A 20,247-nucleotide genomic window follows, 5' to 3' on the forward strand; every position below is an offset into this window, starting at 1 on the left:
CCTCGGAGGACAGCGCGAGCAGACACAGGGGCGGGATCCCGGCAGTGACTGGCGTGTGCAGGCCCCGGGGAGATCCCGGAGACTCCGGTGTGCAGGCCCCGGAGTCGCTCTCTGGGGCACGCGGGGCGGGCTGTGGGGCAGCAGTTTGGGGCGGCTGAGGTAGGAAGCCCAGGCGCGAGCTCCCGAAGGCGGCGGGGGGAGGGGCCGTGTCCCAGGGCAGCGGGGGCCTCGCTCGAGGAGTGCTGAGCCCCGCTGAGCGGCCGCAAGGGGCGGTAGGGCCCGCCCGGACCGGACGCGACGCTGTGACTTTCGCTCGGAGCGAAGCTTTGCGGGGGGGCGGGGCGGGTTAGAGGTCGAAGGGCGAAACTGGGCATGGCCGGGTCCCGCTGCCTCTCAGAGCCTGGCTCCGAGCTCGCTGCGCCCAGGGGCCCGTGAGAGGGTCTGCGGGCTCCCCCGGTGCGTTCTCCGGCCGCCCCCTCACGGCACCCGGCCCGGCTCCCTTCCAGGATACGCGCCTGCACCAGCCCGGCTGCGCTAGCGCTTCCCGCGCCCAGAATTCAGGCCCGGCTTCTGCGGCCGATTTCCGGGGGCGCTGGGCACCCGGCAGAGCAGCCGTGGGGGCGGGCTGGTTGCTCAAAGCTGGGTCAGTTCCCTGCATTGCTCAGACTTCCTGTGTGGTGGGGTAGCTCCCAGCTGTACAATGGGCAGGGTCAGTGCCCTAGTAGGGTCAGCTTTATGGGGTGGGAGCCACATATGAACGGCCATAGGGGGTCGGACCAAGGGTCCATCTAGCCCCTCTGGTAGGGGCTAGTGTCAGGTGCTCCCCAGGGAAGGATCAGAACAGGCAATAAAGTATGTAAAAGACATGTTAAAAAAAGCAGGCCCGTAGTGTGGAGCAGGGCTAGCTCACACCCTGTTGTTACTGGTGTATAAACAATGTAGCTCTCACACCTACCCGCTTGTTAATAACTGAATGCTGCTCTGTAAGTGGGGGTGAACATTTGCAGTCACTTGCGGGGTGCCGCCAACTCTGCCACTGATCATTAGCACAGTTCTTGGAGCCTGATTTTCAGAGATGCCCAACACCTATAGTTTCAACCGTAGTCTTTTAGGAGCTAGGGATGCTCTGTAACTCTAAAAATAGTTTACTATTCATTGAGCATTTAGTTCACTAGTAAGAAATGTTAAATAGATCAAAAATAACTTGAATTTAGATTTTCCAGGCTCGGCATTTGACGATTGTGTCACGTAATGTGGTCTGCTTGTTAGTTTTCACCCTTTTAATTGAGAGATCTGTGAATTTGAATTCTGGAAATAAAAAGTTGTTTCTCCTTTAATTCTTAGGGCCATGTGGAACAGTATCACTTCATGCTCACTCTGGAGACTTTCTCCTAGCTTCATGTCTTCAAGAATCCAAACCTTAACTCCTTTATTCATAAGAAATTATAAGGACTTCTGCAAAAACAGACAGACAATATGGACACTACGAAATAGTCTCTGCCAGGTTATGAAAAAGACTGTCCCCACATTGACATGTAATACGTTTCCCCATTGTTTTGTAAGTAACAAAGCAAGATACGGACAGTATAAAAAAACCTTCCCTGTTTTAGATGGAAGTATCCCTTCTGTATGTGAACATGTGTTTGAAGAAAACTTAAGGAATAGTGAGGCTTGTATTCAAAGGTAATTGGCCATTTTTGTAATCATTTGGCAACGTTAGTATGTATACAAACTTGACTATACATGCAGTAGCCTATAGATAGCTAATTTTAAAAAATATAGAAATTAAGATTTTTAGCAGGGTTTTTTGCCACCTGAAAGTTTGAAATGGTTCTTTTGCTGGGGCTTATGGATACAGGCTATTTGCAAGGTGTTTGCTCAGCTCTTCCAAATGTCAACCCACTTATGTAGTTGCCTAAATATCAATTGAGGTGTCCAGTGTTAGGCACCCAAATTTAAAACATTTAGCCATGGTGTATTATTTTGCATATATTACTAAAAAGTAATTTTCTAGAACTTCATAAAATTTGCCTTGTATTTAATTTTTAATGCAAAGATGGTGGTGACTCATACATTTTCAAAACTCCAGTGAAATAGTAGATGACAGTTATCTCAATTAGTCGTGATTCACTGATAAAAGGAGGAAAGTGATTCATTTCTTTTATGTATTTGTCCTTAAGGATCATATGGCAACAATTCAAAGGTCTTTACTCAGAAGTATGCTCCGTAGGCAAAAGCAAAACTATGTAAAAGATATGGTGCCCCCCTGTGGTGGTATTTAAATAGTTAGTTACAATTCTTTGCTTTTTCTCATGAGGCATTTTAACTTGAATACCGGTACTTACCTTGCAGGAAACCACAGTAGAAATAGTGAATAATCTACAGAATCGTTCATATATTGTTTGGTCAAACAATGCTTTTGGTTAAAAATGGAACTTGGAGTTGAAAATATATATTTAAAAAACGTTTTACTTAACTTTTAAACAGATGATTTCAAAAAGCAAATTTACTGTTCACCATTTATTCTGTTTCTTATTTATACTGTGCTTCTCAGACAAAATTAGACTAGTCAGATTTAGTTTTGTGAAAGTACAATGCTGCAGTGTTCACTTGGTGTAAAACATTCTTTCTGCACTGGAGTTGGACATTAGTTTTTTCCTGTCTGTGCCAATGGATAAGCTGTTTTCAGCACTTGTTGAGGGGAGCCAGAGAAGAAGCCAATGAATGGTTCTTTTTTTCTAGAGTAGCAGAACTTAAAAAGTAAGGCTTGCCAAAAACTGAATTAAGGTTGGTAAACTGATAATCAATATTTGCTCTGCAGTGAAAATTCTAATCAGCAAGTGCTCAATATCTCTCAGGATCAGATGCTTCAGCTGTGACAATCAGTAACTGCTCAGTCACTTCTTAGTACTGCATAGATTGAGCTGTCTATACAGATGGTAATTTGATCCCATAAGTAGTTTAAAATATTTAACATTGGATGTATATGGAAATACCAAGGAAAAGATTATAGCTTTAATAAGTTCCAGTAACTATGAACAAAAGCCATAAACAGAATTAATTTTGACTGTTTTCTAAACTGTCTTTTTTTTAGGCTTGGGAAATCTAACTTGTGAAGAATCAAACTGAAATGTCTCATTCCTATAAAATATCTGAGCTTTTTTTGTCTCCCTTGCTTAATTTGGTTGCGGTGAACTAAATTATAATATAGTAATTAACTGAAAATAACTTCCAGAAACATAATCCAAAAGTGATAGTTTAACCTAATTGTCAAACATTGGTGTGACAGCTGGGTAGTTTATTTAAGTACCGTATTAACTTACTAAAAGAGTAATAACTATTTTTCATTAAATGAAGCTTTGTTTTTGAAATCAGATATTCAGAGTTGCTTTGCAAGGTCAGTAAAGGAGGTGGAGAGAGTGCAATCTTGCGTCATACCCAAAGGAACAAGAAGTTGCTTGTTCGTGAACGCCTAAGAATGCTTCTCGATGATGAAACTTTTCTTGAGCTGTCCCCTTTTGCAGGGTTTGATTTGCCATATGGTGATGTCCCTGCAGCTGGATGCCTCACTGGTAAGACTTGTGGCCTCTATAGTTGGTGTAATGCGAAAAATCATTGCATGTATAATAAGGGGTTATGTTTTTTGTTTAATTGTTAATAAATCTGAATATAATTAATAGATTTTGAGCTCTTAAACTGAATATGTTCATTGCTCTCTAGTTCCTTTTAGCAATCATAAAGATAGATTGAGGTTGAGAGTCCAGTTCTGTGCCATACCTGTGTGAGGCACAGCCCAGGGGAAGAAGGGAATGGATGTTTTTAAACCACCCAGATTCTGGACTGGTTGGGGGGCAGCATGACCCCGGACATAAACTGGAATAGTGCTGCGAGTGCTCTGATTTACAGCAGTTCTCCAAGGGCTGATTATGGGTTGCTGGACTGCTTAGAATCTCTGTAATGGCATGTACTATGGAGATACCCCATCCTGCCCACTGCTGGAACTCCCCCTATACTGGGGCTTGTGTTGAATGTGCTATATTATTGGTTTAATATTTTGTCCTAGTTACAGCAGTGACTGATTTCTGTCTCAAAAGGTTAAATGTGACATCGCAAACACTTTAACTAAAGGCTGCCCCATCAAATTAAGGGAGCTTGAGCCACTGAGTGATTAACACAGGAACTGTGGCTTTCATTAGTGAGCTGTTCTCAAACTACCAACTTGATATTTGGGTTCTTTCCAGTAGGTATTCAGAATGCATGACCAATTATGCCTGTGTATCACTATTGGACTCAGGCATCTCTTTGCTGCTGCTATGACCACCCAAAAAGTGTCAGAGGTTACTTTCATGCTCTATAAATAAGTATTCACTTAAAGTGAAATTCACCCAATTCAGAGGGCCCACACAAGCCCCTGCGTGCACAAGCCCTTTGTTCAGTGCTGTTACAGGGAAACCTTGTCATGGGCACCCTGCCTATAGCCTTCCTCATTAGTACAAGCACAACCCGCTCAGGTTTCCCTCCATCCACCCATAGATCTCTCAGTGGCAAATTCAAACCCTTTTATTTATGTAAAGTGCCACAGCTCACAGACCCCTTCATAGTGAAAACAGTTCCTCTGAAAACCCTGAAGTAAAACAAGGTAGCAACTGTTCAAAAGTCAATGTTCCCAGCTCACGCCCCTAAGAATCATTAGCCTCTCTGTCCCAGTTCCTTTTGCCCCTGTACTGGATCTCCACTCTCGAGGCCACCCACTTGTGTGTGCCAAGAATTGCTTCACTCACTTTTCGCACCGACTAAGCTGGTTCGTACCCTCATTTCTAGGGGCCTGTGCACAAGCTTTCCTATATCTTGGCAGGATTCCCCAGCTCTAGTCAGTTCTCCTCAGTACACATCACCAGCAGCAAAAAGTTACTGCTGTCTTTCAGGTCTTCAGCAGCTTTTCCTCAGGTTGTTCCTGCCATGTGTTCTCAGGCAATTCTTACCTGCCCTTTCTGTCTCTCCCTAGGCTGCAGGTGCCTTCTCTTAAGTCTAATTGTGTGGCAGCTGACTAGTCACAGGTGCATTGGACCCTGCTCCCCCTTAAAGAATCCAGTCATCCTGTACTTAGGGTATTATGTTGGCCCTCTCCATTGGGAATTTTTTTCTATAAAAACTTAAATGACCCACTTTTGGAAGGGTGGTGAGCAAGCACATACTCTTTTAAATGAAAAGGGACTGAAATGAGATGAATGCTTGGGGATCATCAGTTCAGGGCTTAGTGAATGCCTTCTGATAAAATAATTTGCCTTGTTGCATTTGAAAGTGCAGTTCTGTGATGAAAAGCACCTGGAAGAATGGCATAATGAGATTCCATATTTATTGTCTCACTGGTTCTTTATCAGATTTTCTCAGTTTTTACGCAGATTTTTTCCCCCTAATTGCCTGTCTTGCACACTCATCTGGAGAGCTGGGTTCTTTCCTCATGTAATGTCAGTAGCAAAGATATTCCAGGTCACATTGTTTTCATCTGTACAACGCCATTAGCCTTCACTCTCATTTTTCAAAATAAGACCACGTTGTAAGGCTACAGAGTAGGAGGTGTCTCCTCCATACAGTATGTGTGGCTTCATTGGCATAGGGGTAAATGCTGTAGAAAGCCTTACTGACATGCTGCTACTACTGAAAAGAATAACATGCACTTTGGCTTCCTTGTTTAGTGTATGGAACTGTTGCAAAAGGTCTACACTTGGGTTATTACAGAGCCCTTGATAAATGTCTGTGGGCTCTGTTTCAGGAATTGGAAAGATCTGTGGAGTCTGGTGTGTCTTTATGGCAAATGACGCAACAGTTAAAGGCGGGACCATTTATCCCATTTCAGTGAAGAAACAGCTAAGAGCTCAACAAATAGCAATTCAAAACAGACTTTTATCGGTATATCTAGTTGACAGCGGGGGAGCATTCCTACCACTACAGGTAATATTGGAAAGGGCACATTGTATGAAAATAGCCATTTTTTATCTGCATCAGATTACAGGCAGTCCTCCACTTTGACATTCGACTTACGATGAACAGCACTTATGACATTTCTGAATTGACACCCTGATTCGTTTTTGACTTTACAATGCTCTGTCCCACAGTGGAGTGGATTGTGATTTCGAGTTATGACGTTCCGACTTACGACGCAATTTTCAGGAACCTATTGTGTTGTAAGTCCGAGGACTGCCTGCAATTTCTAGAAGTGAATCTCATTATGCTTTTTTTGGCTGGCTGACTTTAACTTTTGTCCAAGTTATACTCTACTTGAACTCTGCAATCAAATCAGAGTCTAGGAGATGTTTCTAACATCCAGGACAGTGGAAGTCATTCTGACTGATCTTGCATCTAAGTGAAGCCAACATGATCAACATTTAGAAACTCGAGTCTCTACATGGGAACAAATTGTGGACTCAGCAAACACTGGGAGCTCAAGTGAAGATCCCCTTGGTCTTCAGTGTTTTCAGTTTGTATTTTCAGTATGAAAAAGTTTTGCAAAGACAAAGTATTTTAATATAAAGTTTGTATTAATAATGCAGAGAAAATTGATGATAAATAGGCTCCTTAAAAATAAAATGGAGACTTTTTCTCCTTGCTGTAATATGAAGAAGAGGGTTTGCAGAGGTCATTTTCACTGCATAGAATTCAAGTTTCTGCAGAGAATCTGAGTACTCTTAGTACACGTGACTTCTGCTGAAAAGCTAAAGCTGTGCCATCTCAAACAGAAAGCAAAGCTTTGTAGACAGTAACCATCACTGAGCCTGTTACTGAGTCAGCAGGAGCTCTGTATGATTAAAGCAGCGTCTAGTTTAATTCTGAATCCAGAAATTGCATTGAAAACAAAGGACAAAAAAGAAACTCTCTTGAATTCATTTCAGAAATCTAGAATGAACATGAGTTCTCCTATTCCCTGGTTTTCAGCCTGTGCCCATGTATCTAATGAGAGATGGCTTCTGTGCCCCAGCTGCCCTTGAATTTGAATCAGCTGTCCTTGAATTTGAATAGATTGCCCTTTCACAAAGCCAAGATCTGTGACTTCTCTCTGCCTTGTACAGCACAGAAGGGCATGGTTATTTTTGTTGAATTGAGTTTCAGGTGGGCAGTACATACAATAGAGAATAAAACAGTACCTGAAAGTTATACATTATGATTCCTAACAGTGGTCCCCTGTGAATCAGATATGCTGTACAACTTGTTTGCTTTTCTGTTTGTCAAAACTAAAGGCAAAGTGTTGGCTTTTAAAAATAATATTGAATCTCTCTGGTAAAAACAGTGTCTTTTCTCTGCATTATCAGGCAGAACTCTTTCCTGACCAGTCTCATGGTGGCCGAGTATTCTACAATGAGGCAATAATGTCTGCCATGAAAATCCCTCAGGTACAATGTCATATTGGATCTTTATAAAGATAGCACATGTGGTTAATGGATTTATGGAAAATGTTTTACTTTCAGTAATATAGCTTCTAGAACTAACACTCAGCTATGTAAAAATACTTTATAATGTCTAGGTTTGTGTATGTTGGGGGGGAAAATCAAAAGGGAAATTTATATAGTATAAATATCATATTTCAGCCTGAAGGATCCCAAAAGTGCTTAACAAACTCTGTATAGCAACACTGAAATGCAGTTCTCTTTTGGAATGGGCAAAGGGAAATTTTGGCCAAGGACACCAGAGCAAATCCCTGATCTTAGGAAAAACACCATTTGCTCCTTAATGTCCATGCAGAAAGGACAGGGCCTGACACACACAAACTGACTGCCATGCACTTTACTCTATCTGTATTGGAAGGTTGTGTTGACTGTGGTTGACAATGATTAGATTTGTAACTGTGGTTCTAAGGAATCTAGTTGTTTCAAAGCTGAGAGTTACACTATGAAGTTCTTGAGGGCAGCGGGGGTGATTTAAGTATGGATTAGTGGGGATGGCCTAAGGCTAAAGGAGACCTAGGTCAACCAAAATATGGGGTCCCAAATCTGGGTGTTGACAGCTGATTGAGGGTTGGGATTCTAATCACTGGGAGTGTATAAGTGAGTTGGGGGTGCTTGTGGGCTGGTGATGCCTGACCCTGCAGGCACAAGGTGTGGGAAAGACTGCTGTCCTGGTAGGGCAGAGCAGAGACACACCCCCCCCTCCCCCCAGTCAGGGCTGTGAAGAGAACAAGTTCCCAGCCACGGGGAGGCCACCCTGCGGCTTAGTGGCTCCTGCACAGGGTGGCCTCTCCTGCCGCTGGGGACGACGACTCCTCCTTGCAGCCCTGGACAAAGGTTTCTGCTCTGCCTTTTCAGGTCAGTAACCTGGCCCACACCTTGAGCCTGCAGGGATTGGGTGTCACTGGCCCTGAGACAGCACAGGGAGCTCCTGTAGCTTTGCTGTCATTGGGGTGAAGGAGCTGGGCTGTTACAGTGGGGCTGCAGAGTGCTTCCTGTGCAGCCACAGGCTGGTGACACCTGATCCCTGCAGGCACAAGGGCGGAGGGAGGCTGCGCTCTTCGTCATTGTTGAAGATGAGTATTTTTTTCCCCTTGATTTAATTCTGGCAGCTGAAAGTGACATTTGTCAGTTAAATCAAATCCTGCCAAACCCACACATAATCTGTAAGATTCAGCAACATTACTACTGCAGAGAGAGCCAGTGTCACACTCACAACCTCCTGTCCATGTACATTTTTCATGTATTTCCCAGTGCACACACCTCACCTTCTACAGTTAAAAACAAATCTACCCCTGGGGAATAATGAATGAACATGTTTAAAATAAAATATATAAAAATTATTGGTAATACAAGGTCTTGGGCCAGGATACAGCTCCCCAAAGTTACTTGAGAAAAAGCTTTTGTTTTGTGATTGCTAATCAGCTAACTAAGAGCAACAAAATGCTCCCTTTTAATGTTCTTTCATTACATTAGAATTTAGCAGCCGGCTAATTCAAAACAATTTTAAAATAAAAGACTTGTTTAAAAAGTTTTGGGGGATTTTTAATTAGCTGCATAAAGATCATAAATCTCAAGTGCCTAAAATGGCTTACTACTGAGATTACAATAGTGTCCCTGCCCAAGCATTCTCCTTACACAAATGTCTTGCTTTGTCCCCTAGGTGGCAGTGGTGTGTGGTTCTTGTACAGCTGGGGGTGCCTACGTTCCCACCATGGCAGAGGAAACTGTGATTGTAGACAAAATCGGTAGTATGTTTCTTGCTGGACCCCCTTTGGTTAAAGCTGCCACAGGAGAAGATATCTCTCCTGAGGACCTAGGAGGAGCCAGTATGCATTCTAAGTAGGTACAATGTTTATAAAAAATGGGGCTCAAATAATATATTTAGTAACAAAAGATATGCCTGATATCTGCAGTGACAGGACACTGTCTGATCCTAAAGATAGGAAGTATGCCTTGAAAACACATTAGAAATTATATGTGAGTGACTTTAAAGAGCCTTTTTGCACATACATGGGAATGCGATAGTGCTAGAGATACATTCATTTTAAAAAGAACCCATCAAACATATAATGTAACGTAAGTGTATAAGAGCTAAGTATTGTTATAATTCTTTTAATTTCTTATTTTACTATTTGTGCTCAAACAGTCTCTCCATTTCAGGGCCTGCTCCTCAGACCTTACGCACTTGACTTCATTAGAAGTTCAATAGAGACTCCAGGATTAGGCCCATAATTGGAACTTACCATCACACAGTATCTGAGGAGGAAGAAAGCTATTGATTTATTTACATCAGCAGAGAGGAAGGATGGTCCAGTAATTAGAGTGCTAACCTGGGACTAGGGAAACCAGGGTTCACTTCCCTGCTCTGCCACAGACGTCCTGTGTGATCTTGTGCAAATCAGTTAGTCTCTGTGCCTCAGTTCCCCATCTTGCAGGGGAGTTATGAGGATAAATGCATTTAAAATTTGTGAGGCACTGAGATACTATGATAATGGGGGCCAGATAAGTACCTAATTTGGAGGCATTAAAGTATTTCATTGCAAGAAAGAAGCTGGATGCTTGTAAAAACAGCTGGAAACAAGGAGACAGCTTTTCTGCCTCTACTAGTAATCCTTGCTGCCTAAGAGGAAATGTGAGCTGAAGGGACTAGAGACTCAAGCAGGACCGTTCCAAGTATCTAAACACTTCCTTATTATTTGTCCATGTAAGAAATTGCTGTAGTTGCCAAAAGAATGTTTTGCAGTTCCAGATAGGAGGAGAGGTGGGTTGTGTCTTCTGTGCTCTGCACTGTAAACATCTCCACTGCTCCCTGGCTTGGCAGACTCAGAAACTCTACTCCAGAGCCTGCTGGGCTGGATGCTGTGATTGAACAAAGGTTAATCTGAAGGTTGTGGGTATCCCAGTGCCATTCAGATAAATGGGACCGTGCAGTATATGAAAAGTTGGTTTCTTTATTTCCAGTCCTGAAATGCTGCTGGTGTAAAGAGATTACAAAAATTATTTTTCTCTTTATCATTTCAAATGTTGTATCCAAAATATATTGAAGATGAGTACAAAAGCTTTTTCCTTTAATATGGCTAACCACCAAAGAAATAAAGAGAGAATTTTTCTCCTCTCCTCTCCTCTGTGGATCTTTTGTTGTTTAGACTGCAGTTGTTCCAGGCACACAACTTGCATTGACTTACATAGAGATCTGCACCTGAAGCAAGAACAAAAATGCACAAAGTCCCGAATGAGTCTGGAAGATCCACAGTGCAGATGATAGAAATGATTTTCCCCCCTTTAATCTGGGGTTAGCATCAGTCCTTAATTTTTCATTAATGTAATTTGATGTCCTGAACTTTCATTTTTATCATGTATTTCTAAAATGTCTTTGTCCCTCAGAGTCAGTGGCTGTGTTGACCATTTTGCATCTTCAGAAAAGGAAGCGTATGAATGTGTTAGAAATATTATCTTGACGCTAAATTATGAACTTCCACCAGAGGAAACGTTGGAGTATGATGATCCTCTGTACAGTGCTGAAGAGCTCCTGGGGCTTGCACCACGAGGTTATAGCTATACTCTACATATAAAACTGGTAAGGAGGACAAATGCTACAGTAGTTCACAATTTTTAGGTGTCTGCTTAATCCAGTATCTGCATATTAAAAGAAAACATGCTACCTTTCTTTGGAGGATTCATTTGGGAATCCTAAATCACATGAAATACTCAGTGTTGCATATTATCGTTGCCAAGGACCTGACTACTACGTCAGCTCCTCTTTCTGTCTTGAATATATTTCAAAGTGTAATGGCAAAGGTTCTTCATGGCTGTGTAAAAAAACAAAAAGTTAAACACTTTGTAGAGAGTAGAGTAACTGCACCAAATAATTCTGGAAGTACTACTACTCCCACATGCCGAGGCGTGTAGAAGCTTGGAGTGCTTCAGAATCGGTGTGCTTTGCATCTTTGTGGCTAATTTAAGGAACTGCAAATCTATGGAAAATGGTTTTGGTGCTCGTTGTCCATTTCCCAGTAGACAAAGCTAAACATCACAGAAACCACTCCTACAATTGGCACTAACTTGCACCCTTGCTGGTAGTCTCAGTTGAGAGGCCAAGGAACGAGTGAATTAAGGAGTCTGACTCCCTCCCATCTTTTGGTGGTCCCTTCAGATCAGGCACATTAGTGGGGCAGTGTGGGGAAACTTGGACTATCACTTCTCATGTGATAGGTGGTCTGTGGATATACAGAGGATTTTGGTCTCCAGGGATATTAGTCCTGCATCTTTTGCCAGCAGTAAATTCTAACAATTCAGGGATTTCAGCTTCATTTTGAAATGGTCCTCTTAGAATACACCTGAAAAATTTATGAGCACATGTGGTTTAGTGCAGAGTTACTTGTGCACACAAACCAGGTAATTGCACTCAAAAAAGCCTTTTTTGCTTGTGCAAATGTGGGGTTTTGTTCATGTGAATGACCGTTCACAAACTTTTTAGAGGCCAAGTTTAAAGTTTGTTTCCGAGTAGCAGGTAATCAAGTACTAACAAAAGTTTGTTTTCATGCTCATTGCATATTTTTAGATTTAAAAGATTTTTAAAGCCTGAAGGACTATTATGATCTACTCTGAGCTTCTGAATAGCACTGGCTGTAATTTCTGGTTGGACGGAGCGTAAGTTTAGAAAGACATCCAATCTTGATTTAAGTTTCTGTTGAAAACCAGTAATTTCCTTGTAGATTTTGAGCCGTCTGATAGATGGAAGCAGGTTCCAGGAATTCAAAGCTGAATATGGAACAACATTAGTAACGGGATTTGCCCATATGGAAGGGTAAGATGGCAAGAGTATATTATAAAAAATTCATTCTTTTGGTTAAGAAGCTTTTGTATCATTATTAGGTCATGTAGTATGTCCAGTTAAAAAACAAACACCTTAAGTTAGAGTTCTGGATGGTTCAAGTGATTGATAATAAGATAGCTCTAGTTAGCCTAACATTTTACCTCTAGATTCTGAATTCAGACTTGGCCAGGTCAGTAGTGGCTGAGAACCATTACAAGATGATGGCTGTTTTGTGGCCTATGTGAAATGAGTTGGTGATTCAGTCCAGTGCCTAGGTGGACAGGTATCCACATCCCAGTCGGTACTTTGCTGGCAGTCTCAGCAGATTCATTAAGCAGTGAACAGGCTTGGAGACTGAACCTCTCAAAGTGGCCCCTGTAGAGCAGGGCTGAGGTATATGGGTGAGGCAGTGTGAGTGAGCTTGCATTGCCAGTTCCTGTACTGTGCCACTTCAGTGGATAAGAAATTACTTCATCCTCTAGGGCTGTTACTCTGGCACATTTTACCAGCACTGAATCCACTCGCAATCTTTAAAAGATCAAAATAAATATTTTAGGCCCATTTTGTGAGTCAGAGTAACCTCTAGTATGATAGTCCCTTTCTCCTTAATAAATGTTAAGTTAATCATTAAACAGTGCCAGAAGATAAATCATTTTGCTAGAATTGATATAGCATGCTACTCTGCTTAACGGTCAGGTTAATTGATTTTCCTCTGAGACAAGATGAATATTTGAGGTACACATTCCATTATGCTGAAAAGACAAATTATACAGTTGAGTATATTGGGCAAGTATACGTTGCTTGCTGCCATTAGCAGTTTGAGAGTTTGTCAAGCTGAGACCATTCATAAGCAGCCATCTTTAGAGTTCCTAGTATTTACTGGCCTTGTGTGTCCTGGTGAATTTCTTATTCAGACTCCCTGCTCTAAACAAATCACAGCTTTGACAAGCGTAATCTTCATAATAAACTAGAAACCTAGTTTAAGCATAGACTTGCAGCTGAGTGTGCAGCATAGTACAGAATGTCCATTATCACTGCAGAAGGTACAGCATGCATTGTAAAACATGTTTGTTTTTCTTTTAGCTGCACAGTTTATCCTTCAGAATCTGAGTAGGATTTGCTCATGAATAAACTACAAAGAAATAATAATCACAGCCTGATCTTTTTTTCTGGCAACAAGAATTGAAGCTTTGCCATTTAAACTGGTCCTTCGTTTTTTACCATGTAGAGCCCCAAAGTCCTAACCCCATTAAGCAGCATTTTTGGGCTAGCATTTAGGACATTTAATGAAGAAAGTCATTGTTAACTAAACAATATAAGTTGGATGTGGGGAAGGAGAAAGTGGTAGTAAATGAATTTTTAATCTATTTTCAAGCGTTTCCAAAGCGACCAGCTCTGCATGAAAACAGGGCTTTCAGTTAGAGCACCAAGAGTCGCCTCTCGTTTATGTTAGACTCTTTGTGATCTGTTGCTTAAATCATCAGTATGTGCTAAAACGGACCGTGTTAAGTTATCGGAAACATTCAGTAAGTACTTATCTTGTGATCTTGTTTATTTGGAAGCACAAACATACATGGCAGGCCTCTGTAAAGTTGAACCTTAGGCATCAGAAATGTTGATCCTGATTAAAATTTGTGGTTTTGAAAGACATTTTATAGAGGAAGAATATTTGACATGTTTTGTTTGACATAAACATTACTTGAATTTTTTTTTTTAAAGAAACTGTTCAGAAATAAAAAAGCTTTTCAATTTTTTTTTTTATTTTTTTTTTGGTTTCAAATGTAAATATTGAACATTGGATGTTAACTAGAGACGCATTGTATGTCACACTAAGTGATGAGGAAGAGAGTCAGGACTCCTGGGTTGCATTCATAGCTCTGTCCACTATCTCACTGTGACCTTGAGGAAGTCACTTAACATTTCTGTACTTCATCTAAGTGTATTTATCGGTTAAATGGGTATGACACTACCCTGCTCCACAGGGATGTTGCACACTCCATGTTAGTAAAGCACTTTGAGATCCTCGAATGAAGGCAGCATGCAAGTGCAACTTATGTATTATTTTGAGTCTCTCTTGAAGATGCTCCTATAGGACTGATGCTAGTACATATGGATATTATTTTTGTTAGTTTACTACAAACAACACTTTTACCAATCTCAATCTACAAAAATGAAAGTGTTCCTATGTGTGTTTTGTTAGACACCTCGTTGGGATAGTGGCTAACAATGGTCAGCTGACTCATGATGCTTCTCTAAAGGGCAGCCACTTTGTACAGCTGTGTAGTCAGCGAAGCATTCCCATCCTGTTTCTCCAGAATACTGCTCCACATGCACCAGAGCCAGCAAGTCTCTCACAGGTAAGGTGCCGTAATTCAAGAATGAGAAGGTAGTTCCCAGTTCTTGTGCCGACTCATTTTTCACGTTGACAAAGTCGCTATTTGTTATGAATCGCAATCTTTGTTTCAAACTTATTCATTTTGATTAAAACCAACTAGGTTCTTAGGCATTTTATTCTTAGACCTACACTCTAGGGCAGGGGCGGGCAAACTTTTTGGCCTGAGGGCCTCATCGGGTTTCAGAAATTTTATGGAGGGCTGGTTAGAGGAGGCTGTGCCTCCCCAAACAGCCAGGGGTGGTCCGGCCCCCACCCCCACCCCGACCTCCCCTGCTTCTTGCCCCTGACTGTCCCCCTGCTCTCTGTCCCCTGACCGCCCCCGGACCCCTGCCCCTAACGTCCCTCCGCCCCTAACTGCCCCCCACCTCCCCATCCAACACCCCCTCCCTTCCTGACTGCCTCCCCGGGACCCCTGCCCCATCCACCCCTCCACCCCGCTCCCTGAGTGCCCCCGGAACCCCCGCCCCTGACTGCCTCCTGCCACCCCATCCAACCCCTCCTCTCCTTCCTGACTGCCCCCCCCCCCCCGGGACCCCTGCCCCATCCAACCACCCCTTCTCCCTGACCTCCCCCAGAAGCCCTGCCCCCATTCAACCCCCCTGTTCCCCGCCCTCTGACCGCCCCGACCCCTAGCCACCCCCGGCCCCTGACCACTACCCCGAACTCGCCTGCCCTCTATCCAACCCCCCCCCCCCCCCCGGCCCTGCCCCCTTACCACTGCCTGGAGCACTGGTGGCTAGCGGCGCAGCTGCATCAGGACAGGCAGCCGCACCGCACGGCTGAAGCCAGCCATGCACTGCGCAGCACAGGCCGGGCTCTGCAGCTGTGCTGCCCCAGGAGCTCACAGCCCCACCGCCCAGAGTATTGCGCCGGTGGTGGGGCAAGCTGAGGCTTCGGGGGAGGGGCCGGGGGCTAGCCTCCCAGGCCAGGAGCTCAGGGGCCAGGCAGAACGGTCCCACGGGCTGGATGTGGCCTGCGGGCCGTAGTTTGCCCACCTCTGCTCTGGGGTCACCATTTCCCCTTATTATTACACTCATCCACATTCTCTTGCTTTAGCAACACTATCCATTTACCTGGGGTGGCAGGGTGTCCAGCCTTCACTGCTAGTAGTAAAACCTAGCACTCCATGCTTTTCATCTCAAAATATTAACTAGTCAGTTCTCACAACAGCCTTATCAAGAAGGTAACTAAGTATTATCTCTATTGTACAGATGGAGAAACCGAGGCAGAGAGTTACTTGTCCAAGGCCACAGAGAACATCAGGGTAGGCTTAGCCCTAGGTTCTGTGAGCAGAGAACTCCTCTCTCTGTGCACCCATTTCTTCCCTAGCCCTACTCTTCCTATATGCCCCTAGCATTTGAGATCAAGCCTGGTACAGCCGCAGTGGATCTGAGCTTTACTAGCCTAGAGAGAGCCAAAGTCACTCCAGGGCTTATGTAGCAGAGCAGTGCTCCGTTACCAACACAGGCTATAACTATTTCACTGATTGATAGTTTTATGGCATATGCTATATGCATACGCTCTTCCTGATTTACTTGTTCTGAAAACATTGATCACTTCAAATTTTATACAAAGAAATCCTCAGATGCTTTATAAGTTTGCTTGGGGTGAAGGGAATCTAGAAAAAATATTTAAGAACTACACTGACTTCATCTGTATTTTAATTTCAGGCAGAGGATCACACCAATAGATTAAAGGCCCAGGCCTCCATGATGGCTGCAGTTGCTTGTGCTGCTGTGCCCAAGATAACCCTTGTAATTGGTGGCTGTTACGGGAATGAAAGTTATGCCATGGTATGGTTAATACGTTGGATAATATTTGACTTGTCATAGGTTTCCCTCTGGTTCAGTCTGCCATTGGCACACGTAATTCCATTCATTATTGTAATAATTTTTAAAATAAGAGCTGCTTCATAAAGTAACTCTAGTAAGTTTGGTCCCTATCTGTGAAAGCTGGGTGTCAGTTCTGAAAATTAATTCTCTGAAACTGCTCACACTAAGGATCAAACGCTGCTCTTGTTCCTCAGCTGAAGCTTACTAGTCTCAATGATCAAGGGTCATATGTTTCTTGGCATTGGAAATTAGAAGTATAAGAAAAAAAATAGCATAGGCAATGGGGACTACTCAGACACTTAAAGTTAAGGATGTGTATAAACACAGCTACATACTGATCGGCCAACTCACATCCTGTAAGCTGCTGAATGACCTGAACTCTAATTGAAGCCAATGAGAGTTTAAGGCGTTCAACACCACCTCGAGCCAGGTCCTTTAGTAGTTATATACTCCATGACTTGAACGTTTATAACTGAAACAAATGCATGTATCCATGTTAGGCTTGGCAAACTGAGTTAATATTCACCATTAGGTATTTAGGCCAGAAATTAATTTATATATATATATATATATATAGTTAATGCCTTTTTATATGTAGATATAAACAAAGACATTTTAAAAAATGCAACAGAAAAATTAAGCAAACACAGAACATGCTAAAACTTGTCATTTTGGTTCATACCTTTAAAGGCACACGTTATTGCAGGGAATGTGATTAATTCTGTTTAATATGTTGAGTGTTTTCTTTAATCCCTATAAAGACTTGAAAGAATTGGTTTAAGTCTGATAGGATCATGTACCAAAGGGGAATATACACACCTTAAAAAGTCATTACATTTTGTTCTTCAGGGACCTGACTGCATCATCCTATGTGAATGGCTCATTTTAGTTGTTAAGCTCCTGGAGAGTGAATAGTGTGTCTCACTTATTTATTTATTTATTTTTAAGTGTGGGAGGTCATTTGATCCAAACTTCCTGTTCCTGTGGCCTAATGCAAGAGTTGCCCTTGTGGATTCAAGACATATTTCCACATTCCCACAGGCTAGGGATGACGACTGCACAGGAGATGACTCAGAGTTAAAGCATCTAAAAGAAAAGTAAGTATTGAAAATAACCCCCTTAATTATGGTTATGATTAAATTAATTTCACTTTTTTAGTTTTGTTCTCTTCCAGACCAACACACCTGCTAAATATCTCACCAACCAAAGCAGATCTACTTAAAAAAAAGAAAAAGAAAAAAAAAAAAAGCCAGTGCATTGCCTCGAACATTGATGAAAATCTAACAAACAAATATCAGTGTTAGTTATAAAACATGGTTTCATATTAAGTAGAAACCTGGCATATTTCCTTTGCATGTGGAATTACTGTCTTTCTGCAAGATGGCTTAGGGGTCAAATTCTGTCCTTACATATGTACTGGACACCCACTGATTTCTATGGTAGCTTCACACATGCATCCCAGAGTAGGATTTGTGCCTTAGTCACTTATGCTTCTGTTTCTCTGCTTTGACTTATCCAATGAATTTCCTATTCTGGAGTTTTAAAGCTTCTGAAATACTCTCTTATCTAGGCTAGACGAAGAAAGCAGTGCATTTCACTCCTCTGCTCGACTCTGGGATGATGGCATAATATTGCCACAGAATTCTAGGAAGGTAGGCTTTTTCCTTACATTAAATGCACATTCCACATACATCATTCAGGTTCTTCTCACCTTTTCTCTCCATGCCAATCTATCCAAAATGGTCCCATTGCAGTCCTCTTCCATTCTGGTTGCTTTGATCATGGAACCTCCTTGAATTCCTTAATTGGCTTCAGTCTCCTTGAAGTTTCCTTTAAGGCCCTATATAATCTAGTCTTCACCTACATCTCCACTTTTTTTTTTTTTAATTCCTCAATCCCTAAATTCTTCCCAATCCTTTCTCCTTGTGCTGCATTTCTCTTTCTTCTACTCTTGGCTTCTAATTTGCCCTTTATTCTTGGAATGGTCTTCCTGTTCTTACCTGCTGTGCATCCACTTATTCAGATCCTTCCTTAAAACTCACTGCTTCCCTTTGTGCCTCCTCACTATCTATATTACCTGGACACTTGTCCTTTGTCTTGTCTTATTATTTATTAATAAATATTTCTTTAAGAGCCTAGTGTACTCTATACTTTGACACAGCAGGCTCTTTAGGGCAAGGATCTTGTCCCACTAATGTATATTTATGGCACCGTATAAGTGATTTTTAATATTTTCTTTGGCATTTTGTGGAAACTCTGTTTATGGGAGAATGATGTATCATTCACATATTTGAGCTCACAAACACCTATAAATATATCTGTCTGGAAATTAAATTTGGAAAGAAAAATGCACAGTAATCAGGGAGCTATCCATACCTTCCCAAGCAATTTCACTGGGACACCAAAGTTCATTTTCCTTGCAATTCTGAGCAGTCCTTTTTACTATACCATGTTGCCTCTTACCCCAGTTCTCACTCTTAGTTGCAGATATCAACCTAAATAGAGAAATGTGTGCTCACATCTAAGCCTGACTAATAGGCCTTTCTGTGGTAATATGCTCTATTAGTAGTGGGGTGTTCACTATTAAAGCAGGACCAATAGACAAGAGAAAAATTTCAATATTTCAATAAACAGGACAAAAATATGTAGCGAACTTTGGGAAAGGAGTCTTTCTATATCAAACTATGCCAAACATGATCCGAGTCCCTATAAATCAGTATATTTAGAACAAGAAAAATCAATCACATTCTAATATAGAAATTGTAATTTCCTTACTTTAAAATTGAACAAATGAAAGGCTCTTATTTTTCAAGACAAAAACTGGACAAGATATTGATCCATGGGAGACCAAGAAAAACGATTTTCTAAAAGATTAAGCCTTGAGAAAAGGAGCAGGATAGTCAGTTCTTCTGTGCAATTGGGAATACCGGTAGTGCAGAGTTGTAATGACATTTGGGTTGGATGATCAGGGAAATGAATATTGTTTATTGGTCAAACAAAAGGGGTGGGGCAAGATAGTTTAATAATCAAAAATGTATACTTTTGTCATTAGTTACGTCAAATTAATATTCTTTCTTCACAGTTGCCTAAAGTAGAGTGACATCTGTTTGCTCCACACTGTCTATTGATCTCCCAAGGACATTTCTCCCTCTTCCTTCCCCCAGCAAAATATTGCTCTGTCTACTTTTCTTCTATGTGTGCATATGTTAGTTTTTACAGTTCATCATTTTAAGCATCAATTGTTCTACAAAAGAGATAAAAACAAAAGCATTATCTGAGTTTCTAAACATAATGTAACGTCTAGTATTCGCAGTTACTGGAGGATTAATTGCTTATCCTGTTTTCTTTTTCATCAGGTGATTGCACAGTGCTTAACAATTATGAAACAGCAGAAGTACCAGATCGCATCTCTGCAACACTACCCCGTTATCAGACTGTAATCAAACTGCCATTTGCAAATAATTGGGTTTTTAAGAATGCCAACATACAATTTTTTAAATGGAAGTGATTTTCTAACAGTTTGATACCTTTAATATAACTTGAATTAGTTCTAGAAACTGTCAGTATACAAAAAGGAAGCTCAGATTTCAGGCTATTTGGGTTAGGTTTGTATTTTGATCCCTGTTGCGCTAGCAAATTTGAAACTTATACTGTATGAAAAGAAAAAAGAAAATGCAATTAATAAACTTTTGGATCTTGACACAGTCTGTGTAATGAAGCAAACTCCTCTTTGTGCAAAAACGATACTTGGGTTATTAACAT

General features: G+C 41.7%; 1 protein-coding gene across 1 annotated transcript; it reads left to right on the top strand.

Annotated features, from left to right (window-relative positions):
• Nucleotides 1-373: 373 nt before the first annotated feature.
• On the top strand, nucleotides 374-20,247 carry LOC135882612 (methylcrotonoyl-CoA carboxylase beta chain, mitochondrial-like). The gene is made up of 13 exons (XM_065409572.1): nucleotides 374-456; nucleotides 1,345-1,683; nucleotides 3,376-3,572; nucleotides 5,774-5,952; nucleotides 7,308-7,388; nucleotides 9,103-9,281; nucleotides 10,827-11,019; nucleotides 12,158-12,249; nucleotides 14,459-14,615; nucleotides 16,324-16,446; nucleotides 17,434-17,582; nucleotides 18,056-18,137; nucleotides 19,842-20,247. The coding sequence occupies exons 2-13, from the start codon at nucleotides 1,349-1,351 to the stop codon at nucleotides 19,923-19,925; spliced, it is 1,851 nt and encodes a 616-aa protein (XP_065265644.1). The 5' UTR covers nucleotides 374-456; nucleotides 1,345-1,348; the 3' UTR covers nucleotides 19,926-20,247.

The sequence above is a fragment of the Emys orbicularis genome, chromosome 8 (assembly GCF_028017835.1).
Source record: "Emys orbicularis isolate rEmyOrb1 chromosome 8, rEmyOrb1.hap1, whole genome shotgun sequence".
Classification (NCBI taxonomy): Eukaryota; Metazoa; Chordata; order Testudines; family Emydidae; genus Emys; species Emys orbicularis.

Coding starts and splice junctions, on each gene's coding strand:
- LOC135882612 (XM_065409572.1), top strand. CDS start 1,349: ATGTGGAACAGTATCACTTCATGCTCACTCTGGAGACTTTCTCCTAGC. Junction 3,573..5,773: donor TGCAGCTGGATGCCTCACTG/GTAAGACTTGTG, acceptor GCTCTGTTTCAG/GAATTGGAAAGATCTGTGGA. Junction 14,616..16,323: donor AGCCAGCAAGTCTCTCACAG/GTAAGGTGCCGT, acceptor TTTTAATTTCAG/GCAGAGGATCACACCAATAG.